This window comes from Odocoileus virginianus, chromosome 34, assembly GCF_023699985.2.
Source record: "Odocoileus virginianus isolate 20LAN1187 ecotype Illinois chromosome 34, Ovbor_1.2, whole genome shotgun sequence".
In the NCBI taxonomy this organism is placed as follows: domain Eukaryota; kingdom Metazoa; phylum Chordata; class Mammalia; order Artiodactyla; family Cervidae; genus Odocoileus; species Odocoileus virginianus.
The window spans coordinates 31,012,202-31,033,036 of record NC_069707.1 but is presented as its reverse complement, the minus strand read 5'-3'; the positions used below and the strand labels follow the sequence as shown (position 1 = coordinate 31,033,036).

At 41.0% G+C, this 20,835-nt stretch overlaps 1 protein-coding gene across 5 annotated transcripts in view; it reads right to left on the bottom strand.

The window, feature by feature from the left end:
- Window positions 1–3,658: 3,658 nt before the first annotated feature.
- The window catches only part of SLC18B1 (solute carrier family 18 member B1), a 30,619-nt gene continuing 13,442 nt past the window's right edge, over window positions 3,659–20,835 (bottom strand). For 3 of the 5 annotated variants that reach the window (XM_070461666.1, XM_020884376.2, XM_070461667.1), the window contains exons 6-14: window positions 19,545–19,701; window positions 13,200–13,336; window positions 11,156–11,257; window positions 9,778–9,869; window positions 8,402–8,497; window positions 6,631–6,705; window positions 5,077–5,170; window positions 4,929–4,981; window positions 3,659–4,702 (exon numbers count right to left, since the gene is read on the bottom strand). In XM_070461666.1, the coding sequence (XP_070317767.1) occupies window positions 4,636–4,702; window positions 4,929–4,981; window positions 5,077–5,170; window positions 6,631–6,705; window positions 8,402–8,497; window positions 9,778–9,869; window positions 11,156–11,257; window positions 13,200–13,336; window positions 19,545–19,701 (873 nt within the window). In that variant the 3' untranslated portion in view covers window positions 3,659–4,635. Of the gene's footprint in view, window positions 4,703–4,928; window positions 4,982–5,076; window positions 5,171–6,630; window positions 6,706–7,861; window positions 7,969–8,401; window positions 8,498–9,777; window positions 9,870–11,155; window positions 11,258–13,199; window positions 13,337–19,544; window positions 19,702–20,835 lie in introns of those variants that run through there. The other 2 variants (XM_070461668.1, XR_002312238.2) reach the window with 2 other exon arrangements.

The following is a 20,835-nucleotide window of genomic DNA, read 5'->3' as shown; positions in this document are numbered from 1 at the left end:
AAATTCTCCAAGCCAGTCTTCAGCAATATGTGAACCGTGAACTTCCAAATATTCAAGCTGGTTTTAGAAAAGGCAGAGGAACCAGAGATCAAATTGCCAACATCTGCTGGATCATAGAAAAAGCAAGAGAGTTCCAGAAAAACATCTATTTCTGCTTTATTGAATATGCCAAAGCCTTCGACTGTGTGGATCACAATAAACTGTGGAAAATTCTTAAAGAGATGGGAATACCAGACCATCTGACCTGTCTCTTGAGAAACCTGTATGCAGGTCAGGAAGCAACAGTTAGAACTGGACATGGAACAACAGACTAGTTCCAAATAGGAAAAGGAGTATGTCAAGGCTGTCTATTGTCACCCTGCTTATTTAACTTATATGCAGAGTACATCATGAGAAACGCTGGGCTGGAAGAAGCACAAGCTGGAATCAAGTTTGCTGGGAGAAATATCAGTAGCCTCAGATATGCAGATGACACCACCCTTATGGCAGAAAGTGAAGAAGAACTAAAAAGCCTCTTGATGAAAGTGAAAGAGGAGAGTGAAAAAGTTGGCTTAAAGCTCAACATTCAGAAAACTAAGATCATGGCATCTGGTCCCATCATTTCATGGCAAATAGATGGGGAAACAGTGGAAACAGTGTCAGACTTTATTTTTGGGGGGCTCCAAAATCACTGCAGATGGTGATTGCAGCCATGAAATTAAAAGATGTTTACTCCTTGGAAGGAAAGTTATGACCAACCTAGACAGCATATTTAAAAGCAGAGACATTACTTTGCCAACAAAGGTCCATCTAGTCAAGGCTATGATTTTTCCAGGAGTCACGTATGGATGTGAGAGTTGGATGGTGAAGAAAGCTGAGTGCTGAAAAATTGATGTTTTTGAACTATGGTGTTGGAGAAGACTCTTGAGAGTCCCTTGGACCGCAAGGAGATCCAACCAGTCCATTCTAAAGGAGATCAATCCTGGGTGTTCATTGGAAGGACTGATGTTGAAGCTGAAACTCCAATACTTTGGCCACCTCATGCGAAGAGTTGACTCATTGGAAAAGCCCTGATGCTGGGAGGGATTGGGGGCAGGAGGAGAAGGGGACAACAGAGGATGAGATGGTTGGATGGCATCACCGACTTGATGGACATGGGTTTGGGTGGACTCTGGGAGTTGGTGATGGAAAGGGAGGCCTGGTGTGCTGCGATTCACAGGGTCGCAAAGAGTCGGACACGGCTGAGCGAGTGAACTGAAGTGTGAAAGAAAAGTGGCAGCTTGGGGCAACGTGAAGATTAGGAATCTTTCTTTATCTTGACTCTACCAATATGCTGCTGCTGCTGCTGCTAAGTTGCTTCAGTCGTGTCTGACTCTGTGCGACCCCATAGACAGCAGCCCACCAGGCTCCCCCGTCCCTGGGATTCTCCAGGCAAGAACACTGGAGTGGGTTGCCATTTCCTTCTCCAATGCATGAAAGTGGAAAGTGAAAGTGAAGTCGCTCAGTCGTGTCCAACTCTTAGGGACCCCATGGACTGCAGCCCACCTGCCTCCTCACCCATGGGATTTTCCAGACGAGAGTAGTGGAGTGGGTTGCCATTGCCTTCTCTCCTACCAATATAACTGGTTATAATATTGTTCTACAGGTGTTATAAGCTGTTACCACTGGGGTATCTGGGTAAAGATTAAGATGATCTCTGGTATTATTTCTTATAACTACATATGAATCAAGAATTATCACAAATTTTTTTAAGTTTAATTTTTTAAAATCTGTGATTTTATTTGTCCTGTTTATTTTTCTTTGGCTTAGTTTGTATGTCATATGTGCATAGGATGCAATGTGATCTTAACATAAAAGATAGTTTTTAGTTATTCTACATTCAGCCTCATTTAAAAAAAAAAAAAAGGAGTTTTTAAAAACTGGGCACTTACCTACATTTTGTTACATTTAGAAGACCACAACTCAGTCATCTGCCTCAATGAAGGAGACCTGGGTTCGATTCCTGGGTCGGGAAGATCCCCTGGAGAAGGAAATGGCAACTCACTCCAATATTCTTGCCTGGAGAATCCCAGGGACAGAGGAGTCGCGCAGGCTACAGTCTGTGGGGTCACAAGAGTTGGACACGGTTCAGCCACTAAACCAACCAACCATAAACACAAACAAAGATTTCCCTTGATAGTTTTGACCTACTTCTTGGTTTCATTGTTCAAAGTTCTGCTATCCTTTCTCCTACTTTTAACCTTTCTTTCATTGAATATTTCAAAATCATCACATGAGGAAAGTGCAAAGTTGGTTTGGTACAAAGTGGCTTTAAATGCACCAGTACCCACAGCACGTATGGACAGCGGTGTTTGGGGAGTGGGAACAAAAACTTCTCTAGCCAGACAGTGTGGCATCTTCGCGCTGACTTTGAACTTCTCTCCAAGTCAGCAGCGCGCTGAGGGTAACAGGCCGACAGTCCCAGTGACGTCTGGACGCCAGGTCGGGGCGGCGCGAGTCCCTGCTCTGAGCCGCCGAAGGATCCCGGCGGTGCTTTAATAGCGGCCCCACGTGGCAGAGTTGGGAACTGCAGGCCCTCGGCGGCATCCTTGACCCCTGCGCGGAGGAGGGCTATTTTCCTCTAGCCTTCACCCAGAGAAGAAAAGCAGTGGGATGGAGCCAGGATGCACAAGAGTGCAGCGGGCCGGGGTCACACTCGTCCCAGTGCCGCTCCAGCAAGCGGGGGAGGAGTGATAGGCCATTTGCGCTTGGCTTGGCACGCCCTGGACCACCCTGTGGAGTTCTCAGGGTTATGGGGCTTGGAGGGAGGGGGGGAATGAAGAGTTCATGCGGTTTGTGAATCCTCAGTTTGGGGAATTAATGCCAAGCAGCTTTCCGAAATGGTCCTTAGGTCCAGTTTCTGTCCGTATTATCCAATCTGGGTATTGTGATTTTTTTTTTTTTCCCCTTCTAGTGGTGTGAAAGGGCAAGGTTTAATTTGCTTCTTCAGGACCTGCTTTGCTCCCATTCTTCCCCATTTTACTAAGAGGCATCGCTGCCCACCCATACCCTCAAGCCAGATCCCAGGAGTCTGCCACCCATACCCTCAAGCCAGATCCCAGGAGTCGTCCTGAATTTCCCTCTCCTCTCTCCATATCAACAAGCCCTGTTGCTTCCACTTCCAAAACATCCTTTTCTCTCTACTTCATCACCTTCTTGCTTGGAACTATTAATGACTGTCTCAAGGCTTCCAAAGATCTCCCTCTACCCCTAGTAGAGCAAGCTTCCTGCAATATGCATCAAATTCTGGCATCCTCCATTCAAAAGCCAGTCCCTCCCCACCTCTCCAAATTCTTCTGCTTACTGGTGCCTCGAGGACCACGGCCGCCTTCTCTCTGGCCATGCCAAGCCTTTTTGCGCAAACTGGGGAGGGCTCTCCCCTCTCAACTGCTGCCTCATTGTCATCCTTCAGACCTCCGTTCAAAAGCCCCTCCACAGACAGGCCTTATCTAGAGGAGGACCCTCTCACCTAATCAACTCCAGCCAATTACTCTTTCATATCACCAGGTTTTTTCTATCATAGATAATTAGAGATTCTGGCATTTATTTTTCTTTATCCCTTCCACTGAAATATTAGTTCCATAAAGGCTAGACTGTTTATCTTGATCACAGCTAACTCTGTAATACCAAGCACAATGTCTGCTTAGAGAAGGCATTTAATATGTTTGAATTACTAAATAGATGAAAAACCATTTAGTCTACTAAAAAATTGGGGGTGGTGGTAAATGTGGCTACTAAACTATGAAAATGGATCAGGAGGTATGAGAGTTGCACAGCAGAGATTCACTCAAAACAATGACATGGATTTTACACAAAGTCAGAGGAACCCCTTCCCTAACATAGAACAAGTATTCCTGTGGACTCACTTGTTCTGGAAATGGGCTACATCTATTGGAAATATTTAATTTTTTTAATGATAGAACTAAAACAGAGACATTAAGAGAAATGAATAATATTAAACCAAGCATTATTTATAAATCAAGATCCTAATTCACAGTATGTTACAAAATTGGAAGTGTTAAGTACTATTATTCTTGTATCTTTCACACAAACAAAATTTTTAGAAGAGCTGATGGCCAGGATATACAACAGAGTTTTTATACCATAGGCTGGAAATTGCTTTTTGAATGAAAACAAACAAACAAAAACTCAGGGCACAGAGAAAGCAACTATTTTAAAAACTGATTTCACAGTAATTATTCTGTATATTTTGAGTTATCTTTACATTATTTATAGGCATGTCAAATCAATTCTTTTCCTGTTAATAAAAAAGGTACATTCACAGAATCAGTGCACTCAATAAAAAGTAAACAGATGAAACAGAGTCAACAACATCTTCAAGGCCAAGTCTAGTCACTCAAAACCACAAACTTCTGTTCATTTTCAATGACTCCTCTCATATTTAAGATTTCAAATATGACTGGTTCAGAAGGCCAGTTCTTCAGGACAACAGGATGTATAGCCCAACACAGGATCACCCAAAACTATGTTAACATTTCCAGGATGCTGGTGTGGAGTCCATGGAGTTTTGTGCGTAAAAATTAAGAAAGTCCAACACTGATGTTCAAGGCCAGGAGCATCCATCTTCCAGTCCCGTATTGGCTGAAATTCCTAAGGCTACCTTTCATCAGACAAGAGAGCAGTCCGTTCCTCCTCTGTGCCAAGGATATTTTGAAGTTCAGATCTATATTGAAGGAAAAAAGAGGTCAACCTCAATATTTCTCACCTTAAAAAAAACCTCAGTGCCTATATCGCTACCCAACTATTTCCATATATGTGTCTACCAAGTGATGAGGCACAGAGAGCCCAGAGAGCTTCAGACTGGAAGAATGGGTATAAAACGGTGTTTGTTTTCCACTCCCACAAGCCAAATTTTAAAGGGAGGGAAAAAGCTCCAGAGTTGACCATACCTTCTCCTTCTCCTCAAATGCTCCAAAAGATAAAACAAGCCCATCACTAGTCCCTTTAACATAATGAAAGATATGGTTAGCGTCAATTATCCAAGTCATGTTTCTCCATAAACATAAGAAAAATGAAAGTAAAAGACTGATCACTCACGCTGGTCAGAGCCCAGAGACCCTGGAGAGCAGCTGCCCATTCGAAACCGATTTTCTCATAGAGAAATCCCCCCAGCGTTGGTCCTACAAAGGCACTAACAATGGAAAGAAGAAAGAAGATTAAAAAGAGCCAAAGAAAAGCTACCACTTATGGGCTACATGACCCCTTCAATTCATTATATTGAAACTACATGTGCGTGCATGCTAAGTCACTTCAGTCCTGTCCAACTCTTTGTGACCCCATGGACTGTAGCCCGTCAAGCTCCTCTGTCCATGGGGATTCTCCAGGCAAGAATACTGGAGTGGGTTGCCATGCCCTCCTCCAGGGGATCTTCCCAATCCAGGGACCAAACCCTCATCTTGTCTCCTGCTTGTTGGCGGATCCGTTACCACTAGCGCCAACTGGGAAGCCCTGAACAGGGCATTAGGTGTAAGAACATAGAAAGTGAAAGTCGCTCAGACATGTCTGACTCTTTTTGACCCCATGGACTGTACAGTTCATGGAGTTCTCTAGGCCAGAATACTGGAGTGGGTAGCCTTTCTCTTCACCAGGGTATCTTCCCAAGCCAGGGATTGAACCCAGGTCTCCCGCATTGCAGGCGGATTCTTTACCAGCTGAGCCACAAGGGAAGTAAGAAAATCATTCAACCTGAAAAGGATGATGCTTGAAATGTTTAAACAATCCTAAGATTATGACTGCTTCTGAAAAGTTGGTGCCTTATATGAGAATTTTTAAAAGATGGCATGCATTCAAAAGAGTCGTTATTATAGTCTCTCCAGGTATTGGTGTTTAAAATAACTCAGTACAAACTGATTGATGCTAGCTACACAGCTAGCATATAATTCTCTCTCTGGCATAGTACAGAGTGGGCTTCCCTGCTGACTCAAAGGAAAAGAATCCGCCTGCCCATGCAGAAGAGGCAGTAGATGTGGGTCTGATCCCTGGGTTGGGAAGATCCCCTGGAGGAGGGCATAGCAACCCACTCCAGTATTCTTGCCTGGGAAATCCCATGGACAGAGGAGCCTGGCATGCTACAGTCCATGGGGTCGCAAAGAGTCAGACCCGACTGAGCAACTGAACAACAACATGATGTGAAGTGAAGTTGCTCAGTCATGTCCGACTCTTTGCGACCCTATGGACTGTAGCCTACTAGGCTCCTCCATCCGTGGGATTTTCGAGGCAAGGATGCTGGAGTGGGTTGCCATTAGTACAAAGTAAAAAATAAATACAAAAATGAATGAATAAATGAATACATCTTTAAACCTGAGACATGCTCCTGTTAAAAGAACTTTAAAATATCACTTAAATAAGACAAAGTATATGAGACCATTGTGGTTATCTTATGAAAACTGTTGGTATAACCACTGATCTTTTTTTTTTTAACCACTGATCTTGAAGTCAGATAGCATGGGTCAAAACTGCAGCATTGCCCTAAGAGAATTATGTGCCTTCTGGCAGCTCCTCTGATCTCTCAGTGTCTGAATTTCTCCATCTGTAAAATGGGAATAGTAGTCTCCAACTTACAAGTGTGAATTAAATTCCAAAGCTACTCACCCAACTGACCACATTGCACCAAAGAGGCCCGACACAAGCCCCAGGGTACTTAATCCTTCTTCAAATCCGTTTTCGCTGCAAAAAGGAACAAGAGTATATTCATGATTAAAAGGGAGACTTTCATGAAACAAAGGAACAGCGTATGGTAGACAAACTAAACCAAACCAGGGATTATCTGGACAAATCCAACAGCAAGAACACTCCATTTCTAAAATAAAAAGTTAACCTAATTTGAAGCTATTCTCCTAGTTATGACTACCCCAGGGTTTTCTAGAAATGCTTCTACTGTATATATATAGGATATAATATTAAGAATCCTGACCCACTTGCATTACATGTTAAAGTATACAATTAAGAAATCTTAAAATGAAACGGACATGTAAAGAGAACAATGGGCAACTTTCAGAAAGTACAGAAGCAGCTCCTAACTCCTATGAGGAATGTTGAATTGGCACATCAGAACCAACAGTTATTTTCCTGCTCAAGTTCACTTTGTGTTCTTCATCATCACATCTACTGAAGACTGATGGCCAAGTGACAAATCCCTGGTGTGGTATAGTACTTCACAATAAAAAGATACATTTGGTCTTCTTCCCCATTCCTGGCACAGAGCTCCTAAAATTTGTGGAATTTCTTAAAAGATGAAAGCCATTTTCTTTAAAAAGTGTCTTTTGTTGTACTGATGAGATGATTTTGGGGCCAGCACCCATGTTGCATGGAGAATCAATATGGATTAGAGGGTTGGAAATTTCAGCCCCACAAACCCCTTCCCCATAGGGATGGGAATGGGGCTAGAGATTAAATCAATTGCCAATTGGCCAATGATTTAATCAGCCGTGCCTACGTAATAAAGCTTTCATAAACATCCAAAGGGACTGAGTTTAGAATGCTCCCAGCTTGGGAAGCCAGAATGCTTCCTCGTGCCCCAGTGCTGGGCCCGGAGAGAGGCCCCATTGCTGGGACCTCACTGCCCTTGGTATCTTGTCATCTGACTGTTGACGAGTGAACTGGTTTCCTGAGATCTATGAGCTACTCTAGTAAATTAACCAAATCCAAGTCATGGGAACTGATGAGTTACAGCCAGTGGGTCAGAAGCACAGGTAACAACCTGCGCTTGAAATTGGCTTCTACAGCAGAGAGCAGTCTTGTGGGGCTGAGCCCTTAACCTGTGGGACCTGCTGCCATCTCCAGCTAAATGGTTTCAGAACTAACTGAATTGCAGGACACTCACCTGGTTTCAGAGAAGTGCTTGGTGGTGTGAGGGGGGAAAACACACACGTTGGAATTGTTGCTAAAATCATTTCACCTGGTCACTCTGTGCCCTTGTATGGACCTCCGCTGTGAGAGGGAAATGATGCTGAGGGCTTTCCACTGTGCTTGGGCTTTATTTTAAAATTTATTGAAGGATAATTGATTTACAATGTTGTATTAATTCCTATTGTAAGCAAAGGGCTTCAGTTATGCATATACATATACACATATATATATGCTTTGACTTTTTAAAAGTATATCTGTACCAAGGTGAAAATCGAGCCAAGCTTCTACCCACAACCCATTTTACCTATCACTGTATTAATACTACTCTATGTCATCATTTATATTATTGTATTGTTGCTTATAATATTTATAACAATATTGTGTGACATGAAATCATGAAGACTGAGTAATGTAAAAAAAAAAATCCAACATCCTACAAAATTGAGAAATTCAAGAAAGCTTGTGATGTTTACCGTTAATTATAACAACAGTTCAAGCAACGGAAGTAACTTACTGTGCACAAGAGAGAATCTCTGGGAAAATTGGAATTAAGCTCATTCCAGCAGAGATACCATTTATGACTAATATCAGCACCAGCAACCAGAGCTGACTGCAAAAAAGTTTTGGAGAAAAAAAAAAATTAACATTGAAAGAGACAACAAAGCTTCATGCCAAAAAGGGCAAGGAACTTGGGAGAAGTTCCTTTCACAGATTATAAGACTAGTCTGATTCTTATTCCCATCTGATCTTTACATTTTGATGGAAAAAAAATCAGTTCATTCTGCTATCCCAAGGTCTTTGGCCACACATGTTAAATGCCTGGAGTCAACCTGCCTTATCACCATATAAAATCCTTCCAAAGTTGATTAAAATGTCAATGTTAATGTCACTCCTTCGAGCACTTAGTTTTAAAATTCCATTGACTGGAAAAGGGCACAGAAGGGGCATGGCAAAGCCGGTGGCAGGAACCTGCTATTTCATGCCAGGCCCATGTCAGTTACTTCATATCCACTGCTCTTTAGAATCCTTGCAGTGACCCTGCCATGGGGGGTCTGTGAAAACAATTAAAGAAGACAATCTAGGTGACAGAAGCAAACTTTATTTAACACTTCATGAGGCGGATGGTCTCCTTTCAGAGGACTGCAAAATGGGATGGAAGGCAGGAAGCTTTTATAGGGTAAAGAGCAAAGAACAAGGAAGAGAAAATCAGAAAATAGCTGATTGGCCAGGGCCACACCGTCTATCTTGTCTGGGGTTAGAAAGCCAGAGCAGGGTTGGCGATCTGGGGGTGACGGGCTGACTGGATACACTGCTTTCTGGTCAGGAGGAGCATTTACAGGGACATTAAAGTTTTCTAAGCTTCGGTTTGCTGATATGGAACCCTGGGCTGGAGTCACTCCATCCTGAGCCTAGAAAGTTATTCCAGTGGTACTATTATCACCTGTTTTGTGTATGTGTGTGTGTGGATAAGAAAACCTAGGCTCTTGGAAGTTAAATGAGTTACCCAAGTTCACATACCAAAGAAGGCACAAAGCCCAAATACAAATCCAAACATGAAGGACTCTGAAATCCTTGCTTTTTTCCATGTCATGCTTTGTCCCAGAGGTACCTAAAAAGCTCTAAGTAGCTCACTTTATTTTAGCAAAGAAATTATAATAAACAAGCTTTAGTAAGCAGCTATCACATACTAAGGATGACACAGAAGCTAGACCATTGCTAGCATCCAGTAATACTGTCAGTAAAACAAATATTCAATATAGTCCTAAATCTGATCATTATTTAAATAATAAGATTCAAAGATACTAAGCATATCAGAGTTACACCAAAATTTTTAAAAAATAATTCTTAATAATACTTGGCCAAAAATTTGAAAGAAGAAAAAAAAATTACCTCTTAATGTGCAAGAAGGGGGAAGGTCCTAAGAGCATGTAGCAACCTGCTAAGGTTAAGTTTCCAAAAACCAGAAGCCATTTCCTCAGGTGCTGAGAAAGAAAGTCCAAAGAGACTTAGAGACAAAACCTACCATAATCCAAGAAAATAAAGAAATCATCAAGGAACACAAGTCATGATATTAAAAAAAAAAATTAATACATTGAAAACAAAACTTTACATGTAAGAAAAACAGGGTAGATGGTAAACACAAAGTAAGTGCAATCAGTATACCCCAAGTCAGGGTGTGAGCAAAGGACAAGATCCCTTGGAAAGGAAGTATATTGTAGATTTTGCAAATGATGAACTGTTTCAAATATAACGATTTTAAAGAAGCGGTCACCACAAGAAACAACCAAGTAGATGCATTATCTAGAAAAATTCACATTTTAAAAAGTATCAAATAAATGTTTTCTTATAAACCACTGAAATGCAGGCTAAACATTACAAGGGTATGATATCCATTCAGTTATATACATGGCTACATCTTAAAACTAAGCTCCAAACCCTTTAAGACACTTGCTTTTTCTCACCTGGATTACCAAGTAATCGCCACATAACCAGTCTTCATAAATACATACCCACGTGCAACAAAGAGGGGAAACATGAAAATAAGCACTAGGATCACAGAAGCTTGAGACTTGGTTAATAGTACTAAGCTCTCTATACTAGTCATCTAGACTGAATCATTTAAACCTAGTTAAAGGAAAACAGAAGAAATTTTCTTTCAGGATGGCTCTGGGATAACGATGCACACTGACATGACCAGTCCTTTCACTCCTGTAGAAAAACTACATTTTGTCCTTTCAAATTGGTCAAGTCCTAAGTACCTTTGAGCTCTGTCCTCATTATTGTCAATCCATTTTTTGCATCAAGGGAACCTTTTCCTTTAGAAAGTCTAATCCAGGAGTTTTTCAACAGTTTTGGCATAAGCTTCCCCTTTTCCCAGCTGAAGCAATTAAAAAGTGAATCTGCTCAGGGTGATGACAAGTTGGAAGATTCTGAAATCTCTCCATCAGCTCAAAAAAATGAGTATATTCGAATTTAAATGTTCTCCCTGCTCCCTCTCCCCCCAGCGATAACTGTGTTGATGGATATATTAATTAACTAGATGGAGTGAATCCTTTTACAATGTATAGATATACCAAATCACCATGATGTATACTTCAAATATCTTAAAGTTATATTTGTCAACTATACTTCAATAAAGATACCTTTTTAAAAAATTTGAATATGTTCATTCTAATCAGTAGCCCTGCAGAACTCCAGAAGTACAGTTGGACAACCACCAGTCTAGACATACAAAAGTCATTCTTAAATATCAATGAAGTGTACTTACTGGCATTTTATCACTGAGCAGGCCCACCAGTGGTGAAGAAATGGCATAGGACAGTGCCAAACCCAGGAATACCAATCCCACATATCCAGCTGGTAAATTAAACTGTGAAAGAAATCCCATGTTAAAGTGACATGGTTAAGTCATTTTTTAAAAATAAACATCTATCTTTTTCTTCTACCATCTCTTCAGCTCTTATCACCTGCCATGAGGCTACCACTAACACTTAGCATCCTTTGTGATTTTTGTCTTATGCTTGTAAATGGATTATTTTTCATTGTGGGAGAAGAAACCTAACCAGAGGTCACAAATCCAGGATGCTTTTGCTTTGTTAGCATTTGATAGTAAATATTGTATAATTATCCTTCTATGAACCATAGCATATTTACATGTCAACCTGTGCTTTGCAAGCGTTAGTATACACAAAAAAATTACCTGGAGAACTTGTTATAAGAGGTTCAGGAACCCCAGCCCAAGAATTTCTAATTCAAAAAGTCTGGGAGGAGGCCTGAGAATCTGCTTGTCAAACAAAAATCCCAGGTATGCTGTCTGTCCACAGACTAAAGTGCATTTATATAAAAAGCACTGACAATAATATCTATTCTATCCATCTCAAAGGGATATTAATCTCTAATTAAAGAATTAGATGGTATGACACTTATTATAAGGCTTTTATAATAATAAGCTACCTCATAACTCTGTTACTGTTACCAACATGATATAAATGCCTTTCTTGGTTATCTAAGTCATTCTTATTTTCCTTAATTTCCTTAACTACTCTTTAATTAAGCACATGGGATCAACTTAGGTCAGTATATGTTTTAACAATTTTTATGACATAATTCAAGCTAAAAATTAGCCCTTTAAAGACAGTAGCAAGATATAAAAGTCAGAAATATCCTCTTCTGATTTTACAGCGAGGCGGAGACAGGGTGGACCCCTTCCTTCCCTAAAAGACTGGTCAATGAATGATGGGACAGTAAAAAGCCAATTGAAACAACAGATAAGGCAGAAGAAGGGCAACAGGAAAAAAAAAATGTGATAGAAAAACAGAGAAGTACATTTCTAAAGATTTTTATAAGTTAGACCTGAGCAACCTGGGTTTATGAAAGATTGTTACACTTTTTTTCTAGGTTTGGACAGAGTTCTTAAAAGGAATAAAAATGACTTTTAAGCAGACTCGTTGTTGATAATGTGAATGGAATGTGTCATCAAAAACACAAGATATTTTTCTTATGCTTAACCTCATAGATGCTCACTGCTTAATTGTGATATTATATTATTTTCCAAAACTTGGGCCTGGCACTAAAATTACAGTCCCCAAGTTTACCTGTAGAATACCCCAAACTGTCGAGTGACTTCAAGGGGTTGTGTTTCTGATAATGGTGCTTTCTTCATTCTAGGGCCTCAAGGTGAACTTGGGCTGCAGCTAGTAGATTTCTGTCTTTATACACTCAGATTAACTCTCTAGTATACTTAACTGTCAGACTCAGTAATATACTCTATTGCATTATTTCTTAATAATCTTTTTTCAAAAATATCAAAGAACAAATTGCTATGACATCAAACTTTAAAATTTAGTCATTTTCAGCATTAAAAAGATAGAGACTCCTGGTTCCTTTCTCCCATTTCAGATCAATATAGTTCATGGTCTTTCAAATATACGGAATAGACTAAAAGTAAATGGACCCAGAGGGGATCAGGGAAGTCCAGAAAAGATGGATACCTCACATTAAATGAGCCACTCAAAACCTCAAATGCCTCAGTGGAATTAAAACAGAGGAAAGTATCCTTGTTAAGAGTCAGGATGCTGCCCAAGCCAGATCTATGACTAAAGCGAGGTCTAGGAGAAAGAGACCAGATGAAAGTCTTCTTTCATTTTACACAAAGCAGACCCCTAGTTATAGGGACATCACAGAGAGAAGGTACGGGCTATCTTGATGTATAGATTGCATCCACATCCAGGACTTTCTAGCAAGCAGGGCCTGAGAACAAACAATTATGTGCACCTACCACAATGGGGAGTTTTCATCACCAGGCTACTCACCTTCTCCAAAACAAAGAGGGAGAGTGTAGGATCAAGGAAGCCAAAACAGGAGCTGAATGAGGTGATGACAAAGGATAAAAAGGCAACCTTGGGTAAAGCGATGAGTTTCCAGAATGAGTGTTTCCCTTTATCAGACTCTTTGGGGTAAAAATTTAAAAAGAAGTTAGAGTAATTAAAATTGCTGAACTTAATCTTTCAGTCTATTTTCAAAAGTAAAATCGGTAACACCATCTTTATCCAGTAATCAAAAAAACCACGCCTCTGAGTTTGCCTAAAATTGCACATTATCAACAGTTGCATATAAGTTATTCAAACCTAGAGGCCATTTCCAGGTACTTAAAAAATAATTTCTCAGATTCAAAAAACTCAACTGGAATCAGAGTAGGAGGGGAAGAAGTGGTCTTGGTTATAGGTCATCATTGAGAAGGCTTTCCCCAGATGGAATAGAGAACACATAAAGTTGCACTTGGTGGTAGGAAAAACCAGACGCTTTATCAGTGTGCTGAGGAGGAATCTGAGTCAAAGAACACAAGACAATTTTTTTCTGCTTACGGAAAAACATTGGATTGAAAGGGATGCTAGTGAATCACGAGTACATTCGATTTGGCATCAAGGTCAGCTGAGACCCAACCTCGTGTTAGTCGCTCAGTAGTGTCTGACTCTTTGCAGCCCCACAGACTGTGGCCCGCCAGGCTCCTGTGTCCATGGGGTTCCCCAGGCAAGAATACTGGAGTGGCTTGCCATTCCCTTCTCCAGAGGATCTTCTCAACCGGAGGTTGGTCTTCTGCACCGCAAGCAGATTCCTTACCATTTGAGCTACAGGAAAGTCCTTTGAGCTATAGGGAAGCACCAACCTCAGGTACTGCCATTTCCCCAATAGCAACACAACTTCTGCACTGTCCCAAGTACCAGGTTTGGTTGTTCCCAAGCCTCCAATCATATCCGATAACTCCCTTCTTTTTCTCCTGCTGATTTTTCAATCTCTAGCCACTCTGTAAAGCCTCGTTCTGGTCCTAAGCATCCTGCAAATTTTACCTCCATTACCATGTAATGGAGCAACCTAAACTGTGTTTCATCTTACATGGTTTATTGTTTGATGACTTTCCTATCTTCCAAGTAATGTGCTCAACAAAATCTCTGCTGAGTCAATACCATGCCAAATCCCTGGGCTCACAAAGCCAAAGAAGACAAACTCAGATCCTGACCTCACGGAGAAGTTACAAAAAGGTGTGGTGAGAGCCAGGATGGAGCCAGGATGGTACCAACTGGAGCATATGAGACGGTTGCCTAAAAAAGGAGCAAAAGCTGTTTAGGAGAGAATTTATGAAAGTAGTAATGTCCAAATTACTGCCTAAAGGATGGGCTTGAGATGAGCAAGCAAAGATGGAGGAAGGAAGAACCCAGGCATATTATGTAGGAATGGCTCACTGTGAGACTCAAAAGTGAGGGGAAAGTATTCTGTTTGGGGAAATGGAAGAGCAGAAGTCAAGAAGGAAGGTGGAGACTGGAGTGTCGGGAGGAGAGATCACACTGCAGAAGGATGTAGTGAGATGATGATGCAGGACTTTGTAAAGTAGGCTAAGGAGCCCAGGAAACCACTAGAGGTTTCAAACAAGAAGTGAGAATCAGATTTGCAGTTCAAAGAGCTACCTCTGTGGTCTCCTGGGAAATAGAGACAGGAGGCGAGCTAGGAGATGGCAGGGAGCTAGGCCAGGACGCCCTGAAGGCCAGATCAGCACTGACATAGCCTCATTTCTCCAAGAGTACCCAACAGAACTCATTATGTAATAAATTCTTGGTGAATAATGATCCAGTAGGAAGCAAAGTAAAAAAGAAGCATTAAGTGTGGTCCAGCTATACTTGTCAGGATAAGAGGGATACAGTTAAACTTTGTTGTTGGTTTCTTAATTATTAGCCAAATAGTCAATGATGAACCAATTGTGAGTCCAGCCCGTTTCACTACATGTGAGGCAGGCCAGCAAGGAGACTTCACTGGTTATGGATTTTGGATCGTATATCACCGATGTTTAAAATAACAATGATAAAGGATCAACTTTAATCAATTACATTTATTGTGTATATAGAGGTATTATGAGTCTATGGCATAAGACAAACTATTATGAAATAAATGGTCCATTTCTCTGAATGCAGAGTGGGAAAGGGGATTATCACCATAAGAACATACAGGAACGTCCATGAAAATAACACATCATGAGTTTAGCTAAAGCTGTTCGCTCAAGAAGCCCACATAATGAAAACTTAGGATGATACCTGTTTTCAGAGACACATAGCAGAATCACCCAGGGAGCTTTTCCAGCCTCCTTAAGTAATCTCTCTGCTTCCTCCAATTCTGATACATTCTTCTCGGAGGACATGACTCCATGGTGGACAATGCCTGCCACAGGAAGCTGCTCTGAGCGGTGGGGAAGCAGAAAGGCCCTCAGGTGTGAAGAGATAGGAAAAACGCGGAGCACTGTGGCACTATTGATCAGCACTTAGATCAGTGATTGAGAGGGTTCAGGGAAGCTTTCCAGAGAAGGTCATACAATTAAGTTTTGAAGGATGAGTCAAAGTTAGGTAGAGCGGAAGTGGGAGACAGTCCAGCTCATATGATTTGCCTGAAACCTCTAACAACAGTTTCTACTGGCTTTCAAGATAAAGCTCACAATTCAGGAATTCAGGCATTTTTATTAAGAGGATTGTCATCCCTACAGGAGCTGGCTTCCCAGTGGCTCAGTGGTAAAAAAAAAAAAAAAATCCACCGGCAATGCAGGAGACGCAGGAGATGTGGGTTCCATCCCTGGGTGGGGCAGATCCCCTGGAGGATCTGCCAGTATTCCTGCCCACTCCAGTATTCCTGCCTGGAGTATCCCATGGACAGGGGAGCCTGGCAGGCTACTATCCACAGGGTCTCAAAGCGTGAGACGCAACTGAGCACCACACTCAGGCATCCCTAGAGGGGTGGGAGGAGGGAGTGGTGGGAGGTGGGAGACTCAGGAGGGAGGAGACATGTGTATACTAATGACTGATTCACATTTCTGTACGGCAGAAATCAGCACGACATTCTAAACCAATTATCCTCCGATTAAAAACATAAATTAAAAAAAAGAAGACTGTCATGTACATGCCTGTGTTTTAAAAATATTTCTTTAGGCACTTCCCTGGCAGTGCAATGGTTAAGATTCCACACTGCCACTGCAGCGGGCATGGGTTCATCCCCGGTCCCCAGGTCAGGGAACTAAGCTCCCACATGCCAAATAGCATGGCTGGGGGGAAAAATTTTTCTTAGCACAATACAGAAGAGGAGACTTGGCAAGCAAATATAAAGGATGAGGGACAGTGAGGGACAGTGAAGGACTGAAATTGACTCTTAGTAATCCAAATCCACAGTGTTCATGGGTTTAAAAGGAAGTAAACTAGTGGAGTAGAACTTATAGGCACAAAATTCTGCCAATATCATCCAAATAAAAGGAAATTTAACTTTCCAGCTTTACCTATAAGCTTTCCTAAAACAATAATTTTCAAAGGCACTCCTTAATCAGAACACCTAAATCTATATTTATAGCTTTAACATTATAAGTTGTGAGATTTAAAAATATATATATCAGTTTTTCCCATTCAATCTAAATACAAAATCCTTACTTAGATAAACAGAAAGTTTGCCAAACCATTTTGTTCATAAAAACATAGTGGGCCTTAGGAAGCAAAACAAAGCATAGTGGAGGTGATGCAATTCCAGCTGAGCTATTTTAAACCCTAAAAGATGATGCTGTGAAAGTGCTGCACTCAATATGCCAGCAAATATGGAAAACTCAGCAGTGGCCACAGGACTGGAAAAGGTCAGTTTTCATTCCACTCCCAAAGGCAATGCCAAAGAATGTTCAAACTACTGCACAATTGTACTCGTCTCACACGCTAGCAAAGTATTGCTCAAAATTCTCCAAGCCAGGCTTCGATAGTACGTGAATCGAGAAATTCCAGATGTTCAAGCTAGACTTAGAAAAGGCAGAGGAACCAGAGATCAAATAGTCAACATCTGTTGGAACATAGAAAGAGCAAGAGAATTCCAGAAAAAACATCTACTTCTGCTTCACTGACTACACTAAAGCCTTTAACTGTGTGGATGACAACAAACTGTGGAAAATTCTTCAAGAGATGGGAATACCAGACTGCCTTACCTGCCTCCTGAGAAATCTGTATGCAGGTCAGGAAGCAACAGTTAGAACAGGACATAGAAAAACTGACTGGTTCCAAATTGGAAAGAAGAACGTCAAGGCTGTATATTGTCACCCTGTATATTTAACTTATATATAGAGTACATCATGGGAAATGCTGGGCTGGAGGAAGCACAAGCTAGAATCAAGGTTGCATGAGAATATCAATAACCTCAGATACACAGATGACACCACCCTAATGGCAGAAAGTGAAGAGGATCTAAAGAATCTCTTGATGAAAGTGAAAGAAAAGAGTTGAGAAAACTGTCTTAAAATTCAACATTCAAAAAACAAAGATCTTGGCATTTGGTCCCATCACTTCATGGCAAATAGATGGAGAAACAATGGAAATAGTGACAGACTTTATTTTGGGGGGCTCCAAAATCACTGCAGATGGTGACTGTGGCCATGAAATTAAAAGATGCTTGCTCCTTGGAAGAAAAGCTATGACCAACCTAGACAACGTATTAAAAAGCAGAGGCATTATTTTACCGACAAAGGTCCACCTAGTCAAAGCTGTGGTTTTTCCAGTAGTCATGTATGGATGTGAGAGTTGGACCATAAAGAAGCCTGAACGATGAAAAATTGATGCTTTTGAACTGTGGGGCTGGAGAAGATTCTTGAGAGTCCCCTGGACTGCAAGGATATTAAACCAGTCAATCTTAAAGGAAACCAATCCTGAATAATCATTCAAAGGACTGTTGTTGAAACTGAAGCTCCAATACTTTGGCCACCTGATTCAAAGAGCTGACTCATTAGAAAAGACTCTTATGCTGGGAAAGATTGAAGGCAGGAGGAGAAGGGAACGACAGAGGATGAAATGATTGGAAGGCATTGCTGACTCAATAGACATGAGTCTGAGCAAGCTCCAGGAGATAGTGAAGGACAGGGAAGTCTGACATGCTGCAGTCCATGGGGTTGCAAAGAGTCTGATACGACTGAGCAACTGAACAACAACTGGAGCTCTAAGTTAATTGAAGATGTAGGAAAATTTTAATTGAGGAATAACAGGAACGAAGAGAAATAAGTACCAAATAACTAGGCTGACAGTGATTAGAGGGGCTTCAAAAGATACCATGTTGTAGGAGTGAGGGGCCGAGATGAGGAGAGCATGCCAGGACTCAAAGAATTACTGATGCTGGGGTCAGTCCAGCACCTAATCACAGAAGTTCTAAATACCACATCCCACAATTAACTAGTAAGCCATCGTTTTTCCCTATATGATGTTATTGATAAAGAGTAAACAGAACTCTTTCTCCTGTTGCAAGAGAATCTGACCTGGTGTCAGTTTCTTAGTTAATAGCCAAGTGTTCACCTGTGAACCCCATCGGAGGCCAGTCCGGGATGCTTGACTACAGAAACAACTATCACTGTGTACAGAAAAACGACAGGTTCTCCTCCTGCTCTCGAGATAACTTGGCGGCTCTGTCGCAGTAGTCATCTGATAGTGGTAAAATGCCAACTCCATTACTAGGCAATCTGGCTTATAATGAAAACGACCCCTGACTGGTGAATTTCATCTGCACAGAAGGAACTATAAACAAGCCATCAATACCCGACGCTTCGTGCCTCCTTGAGCCTGGGGTCTCTTGCACCCAGAACGTGCCTCGTGGAGACCCTGGCAGCTGTGACTATGGAGTTGTTACGGGATAGGTTGACTCCTACGGGGCAGGAAGCTTCGGAGCCAAGATGATTCCCATTACTGCCTGATGTGGCCCTGGGTCTCACACTTGAGTCGCGCTGTGCACACAGCTACAAGGAGCCTGGGAGAGGAAGGTCTAACTGTCCTCCTGTCACAGTGCATTGCAATGGAAAGATTCTTTATATTAAAAGATGTAAAGAATCTTTAATTTAGAACCCAAGAAGACATCTGGTGGGCATTGCATATGTTTTATGATAAGGAATTTAATATTTGCTAGTTCTATAGATCAGAAAGAATTTATGACAATTTGTGTAAGCTAATTGCCTACCGCAACATTTCTGAAAAGAGAATTAATTCTTTCAGCATGCACTACAAATCTATTAGTGATTCTATAAAATGAAAGTGTGCATATGTTAAATTGGTCTCCTACAAAGGCATAAAAATATTTAAATTTAAGATTCTTAAAATGAGCAATAAATGAGGTCTTACCATAATTGGGTAAAATACACATGTTGAGGGGAACCATCAGCAGAACTATGCATCCCAGAAAAATGAACGGCACCTCATATCCAAAGGACTGATACAAAAAGCCACCCAGAGGAGGCCCCAGCACGAGCCCTAGTCCAGAGAAAGTCTCAAGACTTCCCTAAGAATGGGAAAACGAAAGAAAATTGAGTTAATATGTTTCGTTTGAAAAATGAACAAAGATTTAATGGAGAGTTCAGAAAAAAATTTTATCTATTTTACAATTTATACACACACCACCCACACACATCCAAGATAGACCAAAAATTTAAACATGCACCCTGAAATTATAGAAGTACTAGAAAAATAAAATATGAGAGTTTTTTCCTAATCCTTACAGTGAAGTAAATTTTCTAATTATGACATAAAAACTCAGAAGACACAAAAGAAGACTGATAACTCTGATTACACACAAAAAATGAAAAACTATGGACAGCAAAAAAGAAAAAAAAAAAAAGACAAACGAAGAATGGGGAAAAAGTACTGACAAAAGACTAATTTCCCAAAAGCCCCATGACAGCAACTATTAATGAATGAGACAAATCAGCAGTACTGTGGGAAAACGGGCAAATGTTATAGTCTGTTCACACATAAAATGAAAACAACTCATGCTAATGTGAACTGACCACCTCTAACTTTCAGGACAGCAAAGCCCTACTCCAATCATGTTTAGCCACAAAACCTTGTTTTACAGAGCATGTCAACCAACTAGCATCTTCCTGAACCCCTTCTGAAAAACATACTTTTTGGAAATGGAAATAGTGTATCTGTTACAGTGGACACCTTGGCCTGAAAAATTGCTGTAGAACCTAAAGTGAATTTATCCAGATATACAATACATATACAGATATGTGTACTTACAATAAGTGTGTAAATACATATGGGTATATACTTAATAAAAGTGTGAATATTTATATTTATACAGCAAGTAGTTTACCTGATGGCCAAAACTTTCAAACTGTAGTATTAATATGGGTAAATGAGGAAATGTGGTACCGAGCTGATTAGACCTGAGGTCTCTGAGGGTGGTGCCTATTCCCACATACAAACCAGGAATGCCTGGGTCTGGAGGAAAGAGATATGGGAAAGTCTTGTTGGGATCAGGGAGGCAGCAGCCAAGAGGTGGGACAAGATTCTGTTATGTCACTAATGCTCTGTGTCAAGGCATTTGGGCAATATATGAGAATGTACGTCAATACAATGCTACCAGGCTCTGGATTTTTATGGTAAAGTAAGTCCGTCCTCAGACCTACTG